Genomic DNA, 22,247 nt, shown 5'->3' on the forward strand with positions numbered 1-22,247 from the left:
CTGGCACTGTGACAGAGAACACAGTGAGACGCAGGGAAACATTTTGTTAGAGAGAGAGTTTTCACAGGACATTTTGAGGAAAGAGGCAGAGAGCTGGCGAGTTTGAGGAAAGTGGTCACACCACTCTGGGGCCTGCAACTACAGATCCCACCGGAGTCTGAGTGGAGAAGGGGGCGATCTGGAGAATGAAAAAAAGGCTTATATTTCTTCACACCAAAAAGTCAAAACCTTCTCTTGCCAGCCACTGCCCCCTCCTGAACAGCCTCATCCTTAGCCATTTTCTAAACTCCCTCAGTTCCTGCAGATTATTTTTTCATAGAGTTGGGCGTCCACTGAAGTTCCAGTCACAGAATAGTAATAATAGCATCACTTTAATTAGAGAAGCAGGTAACATCCCAACTGGTCTGTTCAACCACAGAGCAGCAGATGAACCCCGCTGTGTTCACATCTGCACTCCCTAGTGCAAACACTGCTACAGTGTTAGAGAGGGTGAAACTGGGGGACATATTCCTCAGCTCAGTCCACAGAAGCTGAAATTCCTGTCTGCCGGTGTTGTGTGATGGACACTGTGGAAGGGTGAGAGATGGGAATTAGGACAGGGAAACCGAGGGTTGTGGGATCGCGGCAAGCAAAGTGCAAAGGACTGAAAATATCTATAAATAATATTGCAATTAGTCAAATTGTGACCGTCTGGATGGGAAGCTCACTACATCCATAAGCCCATCATGTCTGTGAAAATGGAGCCCAGGGCAGTGCATGGGCTCAGAGATTATAAGACCTCAACATCGCAGACTGAGTTGGATCACTCAACTGCACATTTAACAGAGGAGAGAGCGTAGGAAAGGCAAATATCAGAACATTATTAATCTTACAGTAGCCCATGATTTATCTGATTATTCAAAGCTCTTAAAAGAAATATAAGAAATCTCGGTCAGAACCCTGGTTCAGTCTCCCTCATTTACAAGAACAAATGCCAAAGACGATAATTTAAATATGGGAGCAGAAATATACGAATCAGGAAGTTTACAAACTACTCACATCTCTGTCACCTCTGTTAATGCTGTTCCAGTCCACATCCGGTCCATGAAATCCCTCAGTTTCCCTGCACCAAGGGATTGGTAAATTGCTACAAGCATGTTCGTCACTATTACTCTTGTTGTTTGCCGAGGGAACAGACACGACAGTGAAATTCCCACATCCATTTCTGAATATGAAACAGATGCACTCCCTGATAATTGAAGAGCATCATTTCCACCACGGTCACATTCTCTAAAGTAAATATGTCGATGATCAAACTTTACTTACACTCCCTATCACAGCTGAATACATTGAATGGAGACACCACATGTCCTGACATTCTGAGACCCCATACACCACTGACAGATTCCTGACATGCTGTGAGACCCCACACGTCCCTGGCAGGGTCCTGACACACTGTGAGACCCAAATACCTCTGCCTGGGTCCTGACACACTGTGAGACCCCACACACCCCTGACAGGGTCCTGACACACTGTGAGACCCCACACATCCCTGGCAGGGTCCTGACACACTGTGAGACCCCACACACCCCTGACAGGGTCCTGACACATTGTGAGACCCCACACATCCCAGACAGGGTCCTGACACACTGTGAGACCCCACACATCCCTGGCAGGGTCCTGACACACTGTGAGACCCCACACACCCCTGACAGGGTCCTGACACATTGTGAGACCCCACACATCCCAGACAGGGTCCTGACACACTGTGAGACCCCACACATCCCTGGCAGGGTCCTGACACACTGTGAGACCCCACACACCCCTGACAGGGTCCTGACACACTGTGAGACCCCACACATCCCTGGCAGGGTCCTGACACACTTTGAGACCCCACACACCCCTGACAGGGACCTGAAACTCTGAGAGACCCCACACACCCCTGACAGGGTGCTGACACACTGTGACATCCCACACACCCCTGACAGGGTCCTGACACACTGTGAGACCCCACACACCCCTGGCAGAGTCCTGACACACTGTAAGACCCCACACACCCCTGACAGGGTCCTGACACACTGTGAGACCCCACACATCCTTGGCAGGTTCCTGACACACTGTGAGACCCCACACACCCCTGACAGGGTCCTGACACATTGTGAGACCCCACACATCCCAGACAGGGTCCTGACACACTGTGAGACGCCACACATCCCTGGCAGGGTCCTGACACACTGTGAGACCCCACACACCCCAGACAGGGTCCTGACACACTGTGAGACCCCACACATCCCTGGCAGGGTCCTGACACACTATGAGACCCCACACACCCCTGACAGGGTCCTGACACACTGTGACATCCCACACACCCCTGACAGGGTCCTGACACACTGTGAGACCCCACACACCCCTGACAGGGTCCTGACACACTGTGAGACCCCACACATCCCTGGCAGGGTCCGGACACACTGTGAGACCCCACACACCCCTGACAGGGTCCTGACACACTGTGAGACCCCACACACCCCTGACAGGGTCCTGACACACTGTGAGACCCCACACACGCCTGACAGGGTCCTGACACACTGTGAGACCCCACACACCCCTGACAGGGACCTGAAACTCTGTGAGAACACACACTTCCCTAACAGGGTCCAGACACACTGTGAGATCAGGGAGATTAATGTAAATGACCCCTCAGGAGGCAGCAGGGGTCTACATAAAAGAAGAGGAAACGCAATATAATGTAGCAAAAGTGAATGGAAATTTCATTGATTTCGGATGAAAGGCAGCAAAGAAGAGATGAAGGCAAAACAATTGAAATTATAGGCTAACACACAGAAAATGATAGAGAAACTCAGCAGACCAGGCAGCGTTTGTGGAGAAAGTTCAGTCAACTTTTCGGGCCGAGAACATTTGGTGTGACTGGGGAAAACATGCTGAGGGGTAGGTTTGAAAGGTGGAGGGCGGTCTGGGAGGGTAGAGAGATACGCCAGACGATAGGTGGGACTTGGAGGGGGAGTGATGAGCAAAGAGCTAGGAAGTTGGTTAGTGAAAGAGACGGAAGGCCATGGAAGAAAGGAAAGAAAGGGATGGAGCAAGCACCAGACAGAGGCATAGATGAGCTCGGTATGACCTATTGTATTTCGTTGAGACCGACGTAGATTGGGAGTCCGTTTCGCCGAGCATCTACACTATGTCCGCCAGAACAAGTGGGATCTCCCAATGGCCACCCGTTTTATTTACACTTCCCATTCTCATTCCGATATGTCAGCCTCCTCCAATGCCGGGATAAGTCCACACTCAGGTTGGAGGAGGAACAACTTATGCTCCGTTTGAGTAGCCTCCAATTCCTGGCATGAATATCGATTTCTCAAACTTCCAGTAAAGCTTCCTCTCCCCCTTCACCGTTCCCCATGCCCTCGTACTTCTCACATGTTATCTCCTTGCCTGTCCATCGCCTCCCTCTGGTGTAACCCCCACCCCAGTTTTTTCTTTCTCCGTGGCCTTCTGTCTCTATCAAGAATCAACTTTCTAGATCTTTGCTTCATCCCTTCCTCTCCAAGTTTCACCTATCGCCTGGCATTTCTCTCTGCCCACCCTCCCCCACCCCCGCCACCTTTCAAATCTACTCAGCTTTTTGTCTCTGGTCCTGCCGAAGCATCTCGGCCCGAAACGTCAACTGTTCCATAGATGCTGCCTGGCCTGCTGAGTTCCTCCAGCATTTTGCGTGTGTTGCTTGGATTTCCAGCATCTGCAGATTTTCTCTTGTTTGTGGAATTATAGGTCAGTTAGCCTAAGCTAAGTGATTGGGAAACTGTTGAGTCTATAAATTATTTTAAATTACAATGATTGCACATTGCACATTCAGATGGAGACGTAACATAAAAATTTTTACTCCTCATGTATGTGAAGGATGTAAGAAATAAAGTCAATTCAATTATTAGTGTTCAGGTTTCGAGATTCGGAGACTAAGATAAAATAAGTCAAAGTCCGTATAGGTTATATGAAGGGAAATCTTCCTTAACAAATTTGCTAGAATTCGTTGAGTAAATACCAAGCAGTGTGGATTTTCAGAAGGTGTTTGATATGTTGCCACACATGAGGCCGCTTAACAAGATACAATCCGATGGCGTTACTGGAGAGCTACTGGCATGGATAGAGGAATGGCCTGAGGGTAGGAGGCAGGGAGTGGGAATAAAATGGGCCTTTTCTGTTTCTGCTGATGATTAGTGATTTTCCTAGGGTTAGTATCGGGACCGCTACTTTTCACATTGTTTGTCAATGATTTTGATAATGGAATTGATGGCTCTGTGGCAAAGTTTGCAGATGATACTAAGATAGGTGAAGGGGTAGCTGAGGAAGCAATGGAATTGCAGCAAGACTTAGACAAATTAGAAGAATTGACAAAACGTGGCAGATGGAATACAGTATTGGGAAATGTATGGTAATGTATTTTGGTAAAAGGAACAATAGTGCAGATTGTTAGCTAAATGGGGAGAACATTTAAACATCACAGTTTAATGTGGAATCATGCTGGCACCAACGTCGTGGGCCGAAGGGCCTATTCTTGAGCTGTTCTATGTTCTATCCAGATCCTGTGACAACTGAAATCCTGAACTACCTGCTACCAAAATTCCTCGGTCTCTGCTCTCTTCTTCACCACCCGACAAGAAATCAGCACGGTTTTCAAACTTGTGTTTAAAGTCATAGACCAGTAGCATCTCCCATTTCCACAGATATTGTCTGACCTGTACTCACATCCACACTCCCGTCCGTCAACAGCGGAGCTGCAGAGGGCAGGCCAACATGCTGCATAACTGTGGTGGACTGGAAGGCTCTACAACGGCTAGTCAAAACTGTCCAACGCATCACCGGCATCCCCAGCCTACCATCCATCAGGAACGTATATACAGGAAGGCTCCGGAAAAAGGCCAGGAGCTTCAAAAAGGATCCCACCTATCCTGCCTATGGGCTGTTTGCCCCTCTCCCATGAGGGAGGAAGGGTCCCACCTATCCTGCCTATGGGCTGTTTGACCCTCTACCATGAGGGAGGAAGCTACGTAGCATCCACAGCAGGACCACCAGACTCAAAATCAGTTACTTTTCTCAAGCAGTAAGACTGATCAACACCTCCAATGACTAAGCCACCCCTCCACAACTAACAACCCCCACCCCACCACCAGCACGGTTTGACAATTTTCTGTCAGAACCACCTGAGGTCGGAGTGACTTCTGTATCGGATGTATTTATATTTATTGTGTTTTCCATTGTGTTCTTTATCTGAGTTTCTGTGCTGCATCAGATCCGGAATAACAATTATTTCCTTCTCCTTTACACTTGTGTATCTTCAGTCTGTTCAGAATTTACAATACATACCCTTACAGAGACACGAGACTGCAGATCTGCCGTCTCAAACCATTTTCCGGAGGAACTCAGTGAGCTGAGCAGCATCTGTGATGATGGACGGGGGAATTGTCTGTGTTTTGTGTCAAAATGCTGACTGTCTCAACCTCCTGAACAGTTTTATTGACATTTTCTCCCCCAATCACCCACCCACAGTGCACGTGCCAGTGAACAAATATACTTTGCAATTTGAATTAATGATGGTGGGAGGGGGAACTGTGATTCCCAGACCACTTCCTCTGAGAGGATGCCCACTAACCTTTTCTACATCTCCATACACCACATCAACATCGCGCTTTCAAAGTTCTTCCACAGGAACAATGATAGCCGTGGCAGTAGTGGGTGTTTGTCCAGTACGAGACAATCGGGGATCAGTAAACTACCAGGGAAATACTCACCTTTACAGCACAGTTAATGTGGAAAAGTGATGATCTGGTGTTTATCTAGACCAGGCCTCTCTGTCCAGTCAGGGGTCTGTTAATGAAATTTACTGTACGAGCATCCATTGATGAATCCAGTTAATGCAATAGCTTTGAGCTAACGCTTGTGTGTTTAAATACTGAGTACTGAGTTGAGGCATCTAACAGCTTGTCCACTGTCTGTTCCCATGGAAGATGTTCAACAGAAACACAAGGAGACTCTGCGGGCACAAACTGAAACACTGAGAGTGAACACCATCCTGATGAGGGAGAAGGTGAAGGTTTTCCAGCTGGTTGATCGATACGCTGAGCTCACGGTCATTTCTTCTGTTCGAGATCGGAGACTGGTGGAACATGAGCTGCGGGCAAGAGGCAGAGACCATGAGGAGTGGAGAGAAAAATATCTCCGTGGACACCTGGAAAAACTCCGGACGGATCAGTTGTTCCAGGGCAGCTTTTCCCGAAGTAAATCCAAATCAGGGAGTTCAGCGGCAGTGGCCGGAGACCCAGGGATCGGGAAAACAACAATGGTTCAAAAGATTGTTTATGACTGGGCCACGGGGAAAATATATCAACAGTTCCAGTTTGTCTTCAGTTTCAAATTCCGGGATTTAATCTCCATTAACAACAGAATAAACCTGAGGGATCTGATTCTTGATCAGTATCCTTACTTTGGGAATTTCCTGAGAGAGGTCTGGAAGAACCCAGAGGGCTTGCTGTTTATATTCGATGGTTTGGATGAATTCAAACACAGAATCGATTTTGCTGACAGTCGGAGAGATACAGAACCCAAGCACCAGTGTCCAGATCCCGAGTGGTGGTGTGAAGTGTCTGACATTGTGTACAGTTTAATCCAGGGCAAGCTGCTCCCAGGGTGTTCAGTGCTGGTGACCACCCGCCCCACTGCGTTACATTTATTGGAGAAGGCAGAGATCAGGGTCTGGGCTGAAATCATGGGATTTGTTGGTGAGAAACGGAAGGAATATTTCATCAGGCATTTTGAAGATCAAATGGTGGCAGCAGCTGTTTTCAAACACGTGAAGGAGAATGAGATCCTGTACACCATGAGCTACAACCCCTCCTACTGCTGGATCCTCGCTCTGGCACTGGGTCCCTTCTTCACACAAAGAGTCAGAGACCCACAGCGAGTTCCCAAGACCATCACCCAACTGTACTCCTACTATATTTACAACATCCTGAAAAATCACGGCCGTGAGATTGAGAACCCCCGTGATGTGTTACTCAGGGTTGGTCAGATGGCCTTCAGAGGAGTGGCCGAGAGGAGAATTGTGTTTACAGGTGGAGATTTGATCAAGTACAATCTGCAGCCTTCCCAGTTCCTGTCCGGGTTCCTGATGGAGCTTTTGGAGAGAGACGATTCTGCCCAGAGCGTGGTGTACACATTCCCACACCTCACCATCCAAGAGTTTGTAGCTGCAGTCGCACAATTCCTGATCCCAGATTGCAGAGATATTATGAAACTCCTCACTGAAACCCACTGCGTGAAGGATGGGCAATTTGAAGTATTTCTCCGTTTTGTTGCTGGTCTCTCCTCCCCAATGACAGCTCGGTGCCTGGAGGAGTTTCTGGGTGCATTTCCTCATCAGACAACCTGCCGGGTGATTGACTGGGTGAAGGAGGAGTTTAAACGCCAGAGTGGAAACACAGAGAGTGAAGCTGGTAAAAGGAGCCTCCTGAACACATTGCACTATCTGTTTGAGTCTCAGAATCGTGTACTGGCTCAGGACGCACTTGGATCTGTGGAAACACTTTCATTCAGTGGAATGACACTGACCCCGATTGACTGCGCGGTCCTGTCTCATGTCATCGGACTCTGTGATACAATAAAACACCTCGACCTGGAGAGCTGCCACATTCAGTGTGAAGGAATCCAGCGGCTGGGACCCGGGCTGCACAAGTGCCAGGAGTTGAGGTAACTTGATTTATCTCTTACTCTGAACTGTGAATCTGTTCCATTGTGTTGGTTCAATGTAAAGGGAATTGGGTAAAACTGTAGCAAATCAGATTGTGATGAATTGTGACAAATAACCAGGAGATCAGTCAGTAATTCCCCAAGGATGGGAGGGTTCTGTGGTTCCTTGTGAAGGTATTTAGGAGACTTCATCAGATCAGTGGACAACGGCCATTAGTTTAATGGTAGTAATTCACAGGAATGGCCGTGTTTCTCGCTGCCTGTGACACGTCCGTTGACAATGTTCCTTCTCACTGTTAATGACACCCAGACCGACACTGACTGCAGCAGTGGGTCAGAGATTCACACCCCCTTCCCGGTGAGGGACAAGAGACCGTCAGCAAACTGTCCCAGTGAGAAGTAAAGAAATACCATTGTCAGATTGTCCTCCCCTGCCCTTCCCCGTGTGTGACTATAACCATCAGTCCACCTGTGTGACTGTGCTCACTACCAGATACCCATACCCAATGGGCACATCTCCTCTCCCGACTGTGGGCCTCAGTTCAGACCACACCTCCCGTACGATCCATTTCTGGATGATCTCATCTGATTGGATTATCTTTTCCCATCCGTATACTGCTGTGGGACTTTTCTCCCCTCTCTCGCCCGCTCTTGCCCCTTCACACCCTCTCATCCCCATCCCCCTTCCTCCTGCAGATTCTGTCTCCCTATCCCTTTTCCTCAGGTGGGGACTCTTCCACCGTCTCCCATCGACATTTCCCCATTCAGAAATCTTCCTCACTGTGGGACTTTCTCCCATCCTTCATCCCTGCCCCTCCCAACCCTCTCACGTCAGGAACACTTTCCTAACCATCGGGGAATGAGACCGAATATGTGGAATTTACAGGGTCACACCGACAGACTAAATTACTGACATTCGGCCAATACCCTGGTGCAGGGCAGTGAGGGACATTGACAGTGATGGGAACTCCAATCAGTGATTTACTGAAGGGTTTAATGTTTCCTGAAATATCCCAGTGAGAGAAATTCCCTCAGACCCATGGTTTCAATCACTGTTCATCAACTTGTTTGTGTTTAGCCTTGGGCAGAATGAACTGGGAGATTCAGGAGTGAAACTGGTGTCTGCGGCTCTGAGGAACCTGGAGTGTAAAATACAGAAACTGTGGTAAGTACCAGACTGTGGGAGATTGCGTTTACAGTCACTGGGTGTCTGACACTGAACATTAATGTGATCAGTAGAAGCATAGAAACATAGAAATCATACAGCAGAATACAGGAAACACAAAGTATACTGCAGATGCTATGGTCAAATCAACACGTACAAACAAGCTGAATGAACTCAGCAGGTCGGGCAGAATCCGTTGAAACGAGCAGTCAACGTTTCGGGCCGAGACCCTTCGTCAGGACTGAAGAAGGAGGGGGCAGGGGCCCCATAAACAATGTGGGAGGAGGGCGGAAAACCAATCAGAGGAAAGATCAAGGGGTCGGGGAGGGGAAGCAGGGAGGGGATAGGCAGGAGAGGTGAAGAAGGAATATAAGGGGAAAGCACTGTGGGTGGGTAGAAGAAGGCAGAATCATGAGAGGTGATAGGAGGCTAGAAGAGGAGGCAGAGTGAAAGTGGGATGCGGGAAGGGAAAAGGAGGGAATTACCAGAAATTGGAGAATTCGATGTGCATACCAAGGGGCTGGAGACTACCCAGACGGTATATGAGATATTGCTCCTCATCATGCCAGTAGAAGAGGCCATGTATGGACATATCCAAATGAGAATGTGAAGCAGAGTTGAAGTGGGTGGCAACCGGGAGATCCTGTCTGTTGTGGCGGACGGTGCGGAGGTGCTTGACGAAGCGGTCCCCCAATCTGCGTGGGGTCTCGCCGATGTAGAGGAGGCCGCACCGGGAGCACCGGATGCAATAGATAACCCCAACAGACTCAGAAGTGAAGTGTTGCCTCACCTGGGAGGACTGTTTGGGGACCTGAATGGTGGTAAGAGTGGAGGTGTAGGGGCAGGTGTATAACTTACACTTGCAGGGATAAGTACCAGGTGGGAGATCTGTGGGGAGGGACATGTGGACCAGGCAGTCCTGGAGGGAATGATCCCTGCGAAAAGCAGAGAGGGGTAGAGAGGGAAAGATGTCCTTAGTGGTCGGGTCCTGTTGAAGGTTCGGAGGATAATATGCTGGAATCGGAAGTTGGTGAGGTGGTAGGTGAGGACAAGGGGAACATGGTCGCTGTTGTGGTGACCGGAGGATGGGATAAGGGCCGAAGTGTGGGAAATGGAGGAGATGCGGGTGAGGGCATCATTGATGACGGCAGAAGGGAAACCACGATCCTTAAAGAAAGAGGACATTTGGGATGTCCTGGAACAGAAAGCCTCATCCTGGGAACAGATGCGGCGGAGACTGATGAAATGGGATTAGCATTTTTACATTTGGCAGAGTGGAGAGAGGTATAATCAAGGTAGTTATGGGAGTCAGTGGGTTTATAAAAAATGTCAGTGGACAGTCTATCTTCAGATATGGAGAATACAGGAATATAATATGATATGATATAATATAATATGGAGAATACAGCACAATACAGGCCCTTCAGCCCACAAAGCTGTGCCGAACATGTCCCTACCTTAGAACTACCTAGGCTTTACCCATAGCCCTCTATTTTTCTGAGCTCTAAGTAGCCATCCAGGAGTCTCTTAAAGACCCTATGGATTCCAAATCCACCACTGCTGCCGGCAGCCGATTCCACGCACTCAATACTCACTGCGTAAAAAATCTTACCCCTGAAATCTCCTCTGTACCTACTTCCAAGCACCTTAAAAATATGTCCTCTCGTGCTAGCCACTTCAACACTGCGGAAAAGCCTCTGACTAACCACATGATCAATGTCTTTCATTATCTTGTACACCTCTATCAGGTCACTTTTCATCCTCCGTCACTCCAAGGAGAAAAGGCGGAGCTCACTTAACCTATTGTTACGTATTCAGGCAACAATAAATATAGATCAGTTAGGCAAGGGTTTTCATAACAAATAACACTTTTATTAAACACTGAAAACAAACCCCCTCAAAAGTAAACAAACTCAAACGTGACCGGAAAACAGCTGCTGTGCGACAGCTTAAACAGTTCTTAAAACGATGTTGAAAAAAACAGTTCTTTAAAGCGGTATGCCGAAAGTTCAAAAGCTCACAGTCCATTTAAAAGGAGAGACTTTTTAAAAGCGATTTAAATTCTCTTCCACGTCGTTGTCCTTCGATTCCCCCCGGCGTCGAACTTTCCCACGTCGAATTTTTATGAAACGTAATGGTTTAATGGCACTAACCTCTTCTTCCACACTCTGTCCTCAATCTCCCGCTATTCCCAGTGGAGATTAACACGAGAACAGTCAACGAAATCCTTCCGAATGAGCATCAAATAAGGTCGAACTTTTCCACCGTCGAAAATCGATTCTCCTCGACTTTTATTTTCCAAACTTTTATCTTCACTCTCCATCAGCAAAGAAACTGTTGGCGATGACCTTTTAAACTTTAGGCATTATATAAAACTTCATTTTTAACTAAACTGCGTCATCACATTAAATCACGCAGTGACATGAAGTCATCTTGGCAAATCTAGTCACGAACTGCCCCACCTGACAGGGTGGGTCTTCCTTTTATAACCTGTAAATAAAACCTGTCACATGACCTCTACTGGCGGGAAAATGACGTCACTCCACCATCACAAGACCATTACCTCAAGTCCAGTATAACTTCAACCCCAGTCACGTGACAAGGGTACCACTGTCACGTGTCACGGGTACGTAACACCTCCCTCCAAAAAAAAACATTTTTGGTCTGACAAGAACAAAAATTTTTAACAATTACTTACAAGAAAAAACAAATGTATAAATTATAACATACACAATATACAATACCATCATATAACATCTTACAACATACAATACAGTAGGAGTGTTACAATTTAAAAAAAACACTCCATAAAAAAAATTACATTGTACATTCAACATCGAGATAGACAATCAGCAACCACATTATCTTTACCTTTAATATGAGTTATCACAATATTGTACTCTTGTAACATCAAACTCCAATTTAATAATCTTCTGTTTTTTTGTTTTTCATCTTACTCAAAAAAACTAACGGATTATGATCAGTGTAAACAATAAGTGGTTTTTGAGTTGCACCAACATATACCTCCAAATATTCCAAAGCTAAAACAAGAGATAACAATTATTTCTCTATTGTTGAATAGTTTCTTTGATGCTTATTACATTTCTTTGAAAAGTAAGCTACTGGATGATCAACCTCATCATCCTCATTCCTTTGCATCAATACTGCTCCCGCAGCTTCATCACTAACATCTACAGCTAATGAAAAAGGTTTTCCAAAGTCAGGTGCCTTAAGCACAGGTTGTTGACATATCATTGTTTTCAATTTTTCAAATGCTTCCTGACAAGGCACTGTCCACACAAACTTCACATTCTTCTGCAGAAGGTTACTTAATGGAAGGGCAACATTAGCAAAATTCTTAGAAAATTTTCGATAATATCCTACCATTCCCAAAAATCTTCTGAGAGTGTTTTTCCCCGTCGGAGTGGGAATCTCTAAAATTGCCTGAACTTTTGCCTGAACAGGAGCTACCTTACCTTGACCTACAACATAACCAAGGTAAGTCACAGTGGCATGTCCAAATTCACTCTTGGCTAAATTAATAGTCAAGTTAGCTTTTGAAAGCTTTTCAAACAATTTCTCCACCGCAATAATGTGTGCTTCCCAAGTATCATTTCCTGTCACTAAATCATCAATATAAGCATCAGTATCTTTCAATCCCTGAATCACAGAGTTAATCATCCTCTGGAAAGTACCTGGGGCATTCTTCATCCCAAATGGAAGAACATTATACTCATATAACCCAGATGGAGTTACAAATGCAGAAATCTCTCTACCTCTGTCCGTTAATGGAACACACCAATACCCTTTCAATAAATCAATCTTTGTAAGGAACTTTGCTTTTCCAACCTTATCTACACAATCATCTACTCTAGGAATTGGATATGCATCTGTTTTCGTTACAGCATTCACCTTCCTATAGTCCGTACAAAACCTAATACCATCAGGTTTTGGCACCATAACACATGGCGAACTCCAATTCGAGTTAGAATGTCTAATAATATCATTCTCTAACATGTATTCAATTTCTTTCTCAGCAAGTTCACATTTTTCCATGTTCATCCTATATGGATGTTGTTTAATAGGTTTGGCATCTCCAACATCTACATCATGTGAAGCTATAGTAGTCCTTCTCGGAACATCTGGAAACAAATCCTTATACTTAAAAATCAATTCCTTCATCTGTTGTTTCTGCTCTAACTGTTAATGTGCTAATTTCTCATCCATATTTTACAGAATGGTCGAATTAGGTAACCTAATAGAAACAATGTTAGATTTAGAATGAAAGTCAGATGAATCATCTATCATGTTCCCAGTTAAATCAAACTCATTCTCACTAACCACAACAGTCACAGTATCAGATTGTTTCTCAAAATATGGTTTAATCATATTTATGTAGCAAAGTTGTGTTGACCTTTTACGATCTGGAGTTTTTATTACATAATCCACATCATTGATTCTAGACACAATTTCATAAGGACCATGAAATCTAGCTTGTAAAGGATTTGTCTGCACTGGGAAAAGAACCAACACCTTATCTCCAGGCTTAAACATCCTCATCCTAGCTTCTTTATCATACCAAGTTTTCATTTTCTCCTGAGCCAACTTTAAATTTTCCTTGGCTAAAATACAAGCTTTATGTAACCTGTCTTTAAATTTCAAAACATAGTCCAACAAATTAGTATGCACTTCCTTACTAATCCACTGTTCCTTAAATAAAGCTAAAGGTCCCCTAACTCTATGCCCAAACACAAGTTCAAATGGACTAAAACCCAAAGATACCTGTACCGATTCCCTTACTGCAAATAAAAGTAAGTTTTTCTCTCATCCCAGTCACTTTCATTTTCCACACAATATGTCCTAATCAGATTCTTGAGAGTAGAATGAAACCTCTCCAAGGCACCTTGCGATTCTGGATGGTATGCAGACGAAGTAATTTGCTTAGCTCCCAATTTATAAACTATCTGTTGAAACAATCCAGACATAAAATTACTGCCCTGATCAGTTTGTATTTCCTTAGGCAATCCAAAATAAGTAAAGAATTTTATAAGAGCCTTCGTCACAGTTTTAGCTTTTATATTCCTAAGTGGTACTGCCTCTGGAAACCTAGACGAAGTACACATGATAGTCAACAAATACTGATAACCAGTTTTTGTCTTTGGTAATGGACCAACACAATCTACAATAACTTTAGAAAACGGTTCACCAAATGCTGGAATAGGTTGTAATGGAGCTACTGGTGTAACCTGATTTGGTTTACCCACAATTTGACAAGTATGGCACGTCTTACAAAACATCGCCACATCTTTTCTTAGACCAGGCCAGTAAAAATATTTTAAAATCTTGTCCACAGTTTTCCTTACCCCTTGATGTCCACCTAAAGGCACACTATGAGCTAAAGTCAAAATCTCATTCCGATAAACTTTAGGAACAACCACCTGGTAAACAACATTCCATTCCTCACTTGCAGGAATTGTAGGCGACCTCCACTTCCTCATCAACACTCCTTTTTCCAAGTAATATCCTACTGACACCTTCTCAATTTCACTACCTGGTAAAGCTTGTTCCCTTAATTTTATAATCTCAGGATCTCTATTCTGCTCTGCTATCATCTCCTTCCGAGACAGAGATAAATCTTCATAGTCAGAATTACTCCCAGAATCTTGTTCAAGCAACGAAGGTAAGAAAGTCTCTGACACATCCTCAAAACTCAAATCCTGAGTTGAACAGTCATGAGTAACAACCTCATTCTGCACATCAATTTTTTTAGCCATAGCTCTAGTCACAACACAAGAAGAATCTGTGTTAGAATTCACCTCTGGTTCCTCTGACTCCATTGTCAAATGCACTTCAGGAAAAACTTGTCCACCTGCCAAGTCATTACCTAACAATAAAGAAATACCCTTCACAGGTAAGCTATGCTGTAATCCTACTTTAACAAATCCTGTAACTAACCCTGACTTTAAATTTACTTCATGTAAATGTACAGGCATAAAATCACTTCCAACACCTCTTATGTGATTTACCTCACCAGTTTCACTCTCTTCATTAAACTTCAACACACTATCTAACATCAGTGATTGAGAAGCTCCAGTATCCCTAAGAATTTTTATTGGCACCAGAGTAGATCCTTCTTTCAAGGATACAAACCCTTCAGTTATAAAGTGATCATATCCCTTTCTAACTTGGTCAGACTCTAACAAATCCTCATTTGTGTTTACCAAACCCTGTAACTTTACAGGTGCTTCAGTATGTTGCACACAAGCATCTGGAACTGCTTCCTTCTCTTTCTTTTTCAATTTGAAACAGTTAGCTTTTACATGGCCAGGCTTCTTACAATAGTTACAAATAAGACCAAACTGTCTTTCCTTCACAGGTTTTCCTTCCTCCTTACCTCTCTCATTAACCTCTGATTTAATTTTTGATTTACCTTGAGTCTCCATATTATTTTTCCTCTTAAAAATTCTACCCTGAGGAAATTTATTCTTATGGATTAAAACATACTCATCAGCTAATCTAGCACAGTCCTGCAATTTATCAGTATCCCTCTCATTTAAGTAGATCCTTACTTCAACAGGAATGCTTCTTTTAAATTCCTCCATCAAAATCAGCTCTTTCAATGTATCATAGTCCTCATTTACATTTTTAGAAGAAACCCATCTCTCAAAACACATAGCTTTATCATAGGCAAATTCCACATAAGTCTTTTCCACAGACTTTTTCAAACTCCTGAATCTTTCCCTATACACTTCTGGGACTAACTCGTATGCTTTGAGAATATTTGTTTTCACAATATCATAATCTAATGCTTGCGCAGCAGTTAAAGCTGTGTAAACTTGTTGTGCCTTGCCTTTAATCACACTCTGTAACAACACTGACCATTTATCTTTCGGCCAGTCTGACATCCGAGCAATAGTTTCAAAATGTTGAAAATATCTTTCCACTTCTGTTTCACTAAATGGAGGGACCAATTTAATTTCTTGGCTAGCAACAAACGGTTTTTTAGAATCAGAAGACTGATTCTCAGACCTTAATTTCGCCATTGCATATTCAAAATCTCTTTGCTTTTGTTCAATTTCCAATTTACACCTCTCTAACATCATTTGTTCGATTTGCAACTGCATCTCCAGATTACTTATTGGAAACGATTCTAAAATCGATTCATCAAAATCACCCGAAGCCACAAAATGTGATGCGATTTTTCTCTGTATTACAGCTTTTGATGTAGTCGCCAAAATACCTTTAAGTTGCAATCTATTAGCAATCTCAGATACTTCAGTTTTTTTCGCCTTCGCTAACAAAGCCGCGGCTGGCGAATCCAGAAACTCATCAATATTCATCGTTGCCGAATACCACTCACAAGCCAATCAAACAAAAGAATCGAGTATTACCCGTTACCAAAACACCGACTCAAAATTCAAAAAGCTTTTTAAACTCAAACGATCCAATTCCGGACGTAGCCCCCATAATTATGTTACGTATTCAGGCAACAATAAATATAGATGAGTTAGGCAAGGGTTTTCTTAACAAATAACACTTTTATTAAACACTGAAAACAAACCCCCTCAAAAGTAAACAAACTCAAACGTGACCGGAAAACAGCTGCTGTGCGACAGCTTAAACAGTTCTTAAAACGATGTTGAAAAAAACAGTTCTTTAAAGCGGTATGCCGAAAGTTCAAAAGCTCACAGTCCATTTAAAAGGAGAGACTTTTTAAAAGCGATTTAAATTCTCTTCCACGTCGTTGTCCTTCGATTCCCCCCGGCGTCGAACTTTCCCACGTCGAATTTTTATGAAACGTAATGGTTTAATGGCACTAACCTCTTCTTCCACACTCTGTCCTCAATCTCCCGCTATTCCCAGCGGAGATTAACACGAGAACAGTCAACGAAATCCTTCCGAATGAGCATCAAATAAGGTCGAACTTTTCCACCGTCGAAAATCGATTCTCCTCGATTTTTATTTTCCAAACTTTTATCTTCACTCTCCATCAGCAAAGAAACTGTTGGCGATGACCTTTTAAACTTTAGGCATTATATAAAACTTCATTTTTAACTAAACTGCGTCATCACATTAAATCACGCAGTGACATGAAGTCATCTTGACAAATCTAGCCACGAACTGCCCCACCTGACAGGGTGGGTCTTCCTTTTATACCCTGTAAAAAAAACCTGTCACATGACCTGTACTGGCGGGAAAATGACGTCACTCCACCATCACAAGACCATTACCTCAAGTCCAGTATAACTTCAACCCCAGTCACGTGACAAGGGTACCACTGTCACGTGTCACCGGTACGTAACACTATTCTCATAAGGCAAGCTCCGCAATCCAGGCAACATCCTTGTAAATCTCCTCTGCACCCTTTCTATGGATTCCACATCCTTCCTATAGTGAAGCGACCAGAACTGAGCACAGTACTCCAAGTGGAGTCTGACCAGGGTCCTATATACCTTCAACGTTACCTCTCGACTCTTAAACTCAGTCCCACGACTGATGAAACCCAATGCACCGTATGTCTTCTTAACCACGGAGACAACCTGCGTAGCAGCTTTGAGTGTACTATGGACTCGGACCCCAAGATCCCTCTGATCCTCCACACTGCCAAGAGTCTTCCAATTAATACTATATTCTGCCATCATACTTGACCTACCAAAATTAACCACCTCACATTTATCTGGATTGAACTCCATCTGCTATTTCTCATCCCTTTTTTGCAACTTATCAATGTCCCGCTGTAACCTCTGACCGCTCTCCACTCTATCCTCAACACACCCATCCTTTCTATCATCAGCAAATTTACTAACCCATCCCTCCACTTCCTCATCCAAGTCATTTATAAAAATCACAAAGATGGTCACCGGCCTCCATGCAGAATATGACCCGTATGTAGCCGTACTTTGCCTTCTGTGGGCAAGCCAGTTCTGGATCCACAAAGCAATGTCCCCTTGGATCCCATGCCTCCTTACTTTCTAAATAAGCCTTGCATGGGGTACCTTATCAAATGCCTTGCTGAAATCCATATACACCACATCTACTGCTCTCCCTTCATCAATGTGCTGATTCACATTCTCAGAAAATTCAATCAGGCTCATAAGGCACGATTTGCCTTTGACAAAGCCATGCTGACTATTCCTTATCATGTTTTGCCTCTCAAGATGTTCATAAATCCTACCTCTCAGGATCTTCTCCATCAACACCAACCACTGAAGTAAGACTCACTAGCCTATAATTGTCTGGGCAATCCCTACTCCCTTTCTTGAACAAGGGAACAACATCTGCAAACCTCCAATCCTCCGCAACCTCTCCCGTCCTCATTGATGATGCAAAGCTCATAACCAGAGGCTCAGTAATCTCCTCCCTCGCTTCCCACAGTAGCCTGGGGTACATCCCATCATGTCCCGGTGACTTATCCAACTTGATGCTTTCTAAAAGCTCCAGAACATCCACATTCTTAATATCTACATTCACAAGCTTTTCAGTCCACTGCAAGTCAGCTCTACAAACGCCAAGATCCTTTTCCGTTGTGAATACTGAAGCAAATGATCCACTATTTGCTGGATCCACTATTTCCTCCGGTTCCATACGCACTTTTCCATAGTCACATTTGATTGGTCCTATTCTCTCACATCTTATCCTCTTGCTCTTCACATACTTGTAGAATGCCTTGGGGTTTTCCTTAATCCTGTCCGCCAAGACCTTCTCATGGCCCCTTCTAGCTCTCCTGATTTCATTCATAAGCTCCTTTCTGCTTGCCTTATAATCTTCCAGATTCATATAATTACCAAGTTTTTTGAACCTCTCGTAAGCTCTTCTTTTCTTCTTGACTAGATTTACAACGGCTTTTGTACATCATGGATCTTGTACCCTACCATCCTTTCCATCTCTCATTGGAACGTATTTACTCAGAACCTCAAGCAAATATCCCCTGAACATTTTCTACATTTCTTCGGCATGTTTCCCTGAGAGCATCTGTTTCCAATTTATACTTACAAGTTCCAGCCCGATAGCCTCATAGCTCCTCTTACTCCAATTAAAGGTTTCCCTAACTTGCCTGTTCCTATCCCTCTCTAATGCTATGGTAAAAGAGATAGAACTGTGATCACTATCTCCAAAATGCTCTTCCACTGAGAGATCTGACACCTGGCCAGGTTCATTTCCCAATACCAGATCAAGAACAGCCTCTCCTCTTGTAGGCTTATCTACATATTGTGTCAAGAAACCTTCCTGAACACACCTAACAAACTCCACCCCATCTAAACCCCTCACTCTAGGGAGATGCCAATCAATAGTTGGGAAAATAAAATCTCCCACCTCAACAACCCTGTTATTATTACTCCTTTCCAGAATCTGTCTCCCTATCCGCTCCTCGATGTCCCTGTTACTGTTGGGTGGTCTATACAAAACACCCAGTCGAGTCATTGACCCCTTCCTGTTCCTAACTTCCACCCACACAGACTCGATAGACAAACCCTCCATGACGTCCTCCTTTGCTGCAGCCGTGGCACTATATCTGTTCAACAGTGCCAAGCCCCCACCTCTTTTGCCTCCCTCCCTGTCCTTTCTGAAACATCTAAAGCCTGGCACTCGAAAGAGACATTCCTGTGCCTGCACCATCCAAGTCTCTGTAATGGCCACCAGATCATATTTCGAAGTACAGATCCACGCGCTCTAAGCTCATCCGCTTTGTTCACAACACTCCTCGCATTAAAATAGACACATCTTAAACCATCGGACTGAGTGCGTCCCTTCTCTATCACCGGCCTATCCTCTCTTTCGCACTGTCTCCAAACTTTCTCCCTTTGTGAGCCAAACTCCCTTTCCTCCATTACATTGGTTTGGTTCCCAAGCTCCAGAAATCTTCTTCTAAACTCTCCACAATAGCCTTGACAAAGCACTCTGCCAGGATATCGATCCCCCTGGGATTCAAGTGCAACTCATTGATCCAGAAATCTGAATTCCTGTCCCCTGCTCTAATCCCGCAGATACGCATTTATCCTCCAACTTATCCTATTCCAATTCTCACTGTCGTGTGGCACAGGCAGTAATTCCCAGATTACTACCTTTGCAGTCTTGTTCTCAACTTCATTCCCAACTCCCTGTAGTCTTCTTTTCAGGACCTCTTCCCTTTTCCTACCAATGTCACTGGTACCAATATGTACCACGACCTCTGGCTGTTCTCCCTCCCACTACAAGATATCTTGGACACCATCTGAAACATCCCGGACCCCTGACACCGGGGAGGCAAACTACCATCCGCGTTTCTTTCCAGCGACCAAAGAATCGCCTGTCTGACCCAATATCTATAGATTCCCCTATCACTACCTCCTCTCTCTTCCTTTCCCTACCCTTCTGAGCCACAGGGCTGGACTCTGTGCCAGAAGCACGACCACTGTCGCTTCTCCCCCCACACCCACCTCTCCCCCCAGTAGGCCGTCCCCCCCTCCAGCTGTACTCGGAATAGGAGTACTTATTGTCAAGGGGTACAGCCACAGGAATACGCTCTAATACCTGCTTCTTGCCCTTTCCTCTCTTGACTGTGACCCACTTCTTCAGTCTCCCATGACCCCCGGTGTGACCACCTGCCTGTAACTCCTCTCTATCACCTCCTCGCTCTCCCTGACCAGACGAAGGTCATCGAGCTGCATCTCCAGTTCCCTAACTCGGTCTCTCAGGAGCTGCAGCTCGACACACCGGCTGCAGATGTTGCCGTCCGGGACGCTGGGAGTCTCCAGGATCTCCCACATCTGACACCGAGCACAGAAAACCAGCCTCACGCACATACTTTCTGTCTGTATTGTAAACAGATAACCTTCCTCGCCTCGACCCTTTATCTCAGAAGCCCCTTTGAGCCAAAGCCTTCCTACTCTGTCTCCCGTTCCTCTGACGCTCGCTCTGTAAATCTGTCTTCCGTTTAAACTCTTCTCGCTGTTCTCACTGGCCGACTTGCGCAGTCGTGGTGAAGAAAAAAAACAGTAATTGTGTTACTGATAAACACTGAGGATTTGTACCGTCTCCTGTCTCTCTGTGTCCTTCACCCTCACTCTCTCTCATCTCCAGGCTGGACAATGTCGGTCTCACAGATTCTGGTGCCGAGGATCTCGTCTCCGCTCTCAGTACAAAACCATCACTGACGGAGCTTGCCCTGGGATGGAACTCACTGACAGACCGATCTGTCCCCGGTCTCAACCGCCTCATACTGACCCTCCCGAGTCTGAAGTGGATCCTGTGAGTGTTTGTAATAATGTTCAATGTGATAAAATATCAGCGGATCCGCGGGTTTTCTGGTGATATTTGTCTGTGAGTGTTGTTGAAACATTAACCCCGGTCCCCTGTTACTGACACTGTTGTGTAATCTGTTTATTTCATCTTTATTCTCCCATCTGTTTCAGGCTGTGGGGGAATAGCTTCAGTTATACCGGGAAGGAATCTCTGCAGGAACTCAGACCCGGACTGACAGTGATGGTGTGAACATCTGAATGTGTGAACATCCCCGCCCGCCGGATGGGAAATTTTGCTGATTCCCCGCCATCCTCTTTAACTCCCGCCCTTACCTTTAATGGCCACGCTCCTAGTTTAATTCCCAACGGTTTGAACGGAACCGGCTCCTGCCTCGTGCTCGGTAACATCGGAACGGTCCCGCAGTGACGTGTTTTCGCCTGTTGTCCGGCGACGCAGCTTCCGCCGGATGTGCGTGGTCGAGTCTCCCCACGTGAGACCCCGGGGAATTACACAGACAGGAAGACCCCGTGGGTCCGGGGCTCAGTCTGGGATACCGGTGTCCCGGGGTGGGATTATCCCGGGAGAGAATCCTTTTGCTCCCTTTGCTGAGGACGGTGCATTCGGCAGCCTGGCCGATATAATGATGTTAAATGGACAATTACCTCGGCAGTGACCCTGGATCTGCAGCGATCCCGGACTCGGCCCTGAAGTGTGATTTTATAATCATCGGTTCCCCGATGCAGAGTGACGGTGAGAAACGGGACTGATTATTCAACCTGTCACTCGTTGTCGCCGGTCAGTTAATTGTGTTTGACTGTGAGTGAATCAATTTACATTTGTCATAATGATATCAATAAACCGCTGTAACTTCCTGTCTTGGTGTCGGACTTTAGTCCCATTAGAGGAGAAACAGTGACCTGGGGTTACTGCTGCCCCCAGCACCCGATGAACTGAAATAATAGATGGTAAATGGTAGGGCATTGGGGAATGCAGTAGAACAGAGTGATCTAGGAATAACGGTGCGCAGTTCCCTGAAGGTGGAATCTCGTGTGGATAGGGCGGTGAAGAAAGCTTTTGGTATGCTGGCCTTTATAAATCAGAGCATTGAGTATAGGAGTTGGGA

General features: G+C 45.1%; 1 protein-coding gene across 4 annotated transcripts in view; it reads left to right on the forward strand.

The window, feature by feature from the left end:
* The window catches only part of LOC140724326 (NACHT, LRR and PYD domains-containing protein 3-like), a 36,928-nt gene extending 14,948 nt beyond the window's left edge, over positions 1 to 21,980 (forward strand). For all 4 annotated transcript variants that reach the window (XM_073038775.1, XM_073038776.1, XM_073038777.1 and 1 more), the window contains exons 7-10: positions 6,000 to 7,737; positions 8,816 to 8,902; positions 20,963 to 21,130; positions 21,295 to 21,980. In XM_073038775.1, the coding sequence (XP_072894876.1) occupies positions 6,000 to 7,737; positions 8,816 to 8,902; positions 20,963 to 21,130; positions 21,295 to 21,373 (2,072 nt within the window). In that variant the 3' untranslated portion in view covers positions 21,374 to 21,980. The remainder of the gene's footprint in view (positions 1 to 5,999; positions 7,738 to 8,815; positions 8,903 to 20,962; positions 21,131 to 21,294) is intronic.
* The last annotated feature ends 267 nt before the right edge of the window (positions 21,981 to 22,247 follow it).

This window comes from Hemitrygon akajei, unplaced genomic scaffold (genome assembly GCF_048418815.1).
Source record: "Hemitrygon akajei unplaced genomic scaffold, sHemAka1.3 Scf000188, whole genome shotgun sequence".
Taxonomy (NCBI): domain Eukaryota; kingdom Metazoa; phylum Chordata; class Chondrichthyes; order Myliobatiformes; family Dasyatidae; genus Hemitrygon; species Hemitrygon akajei.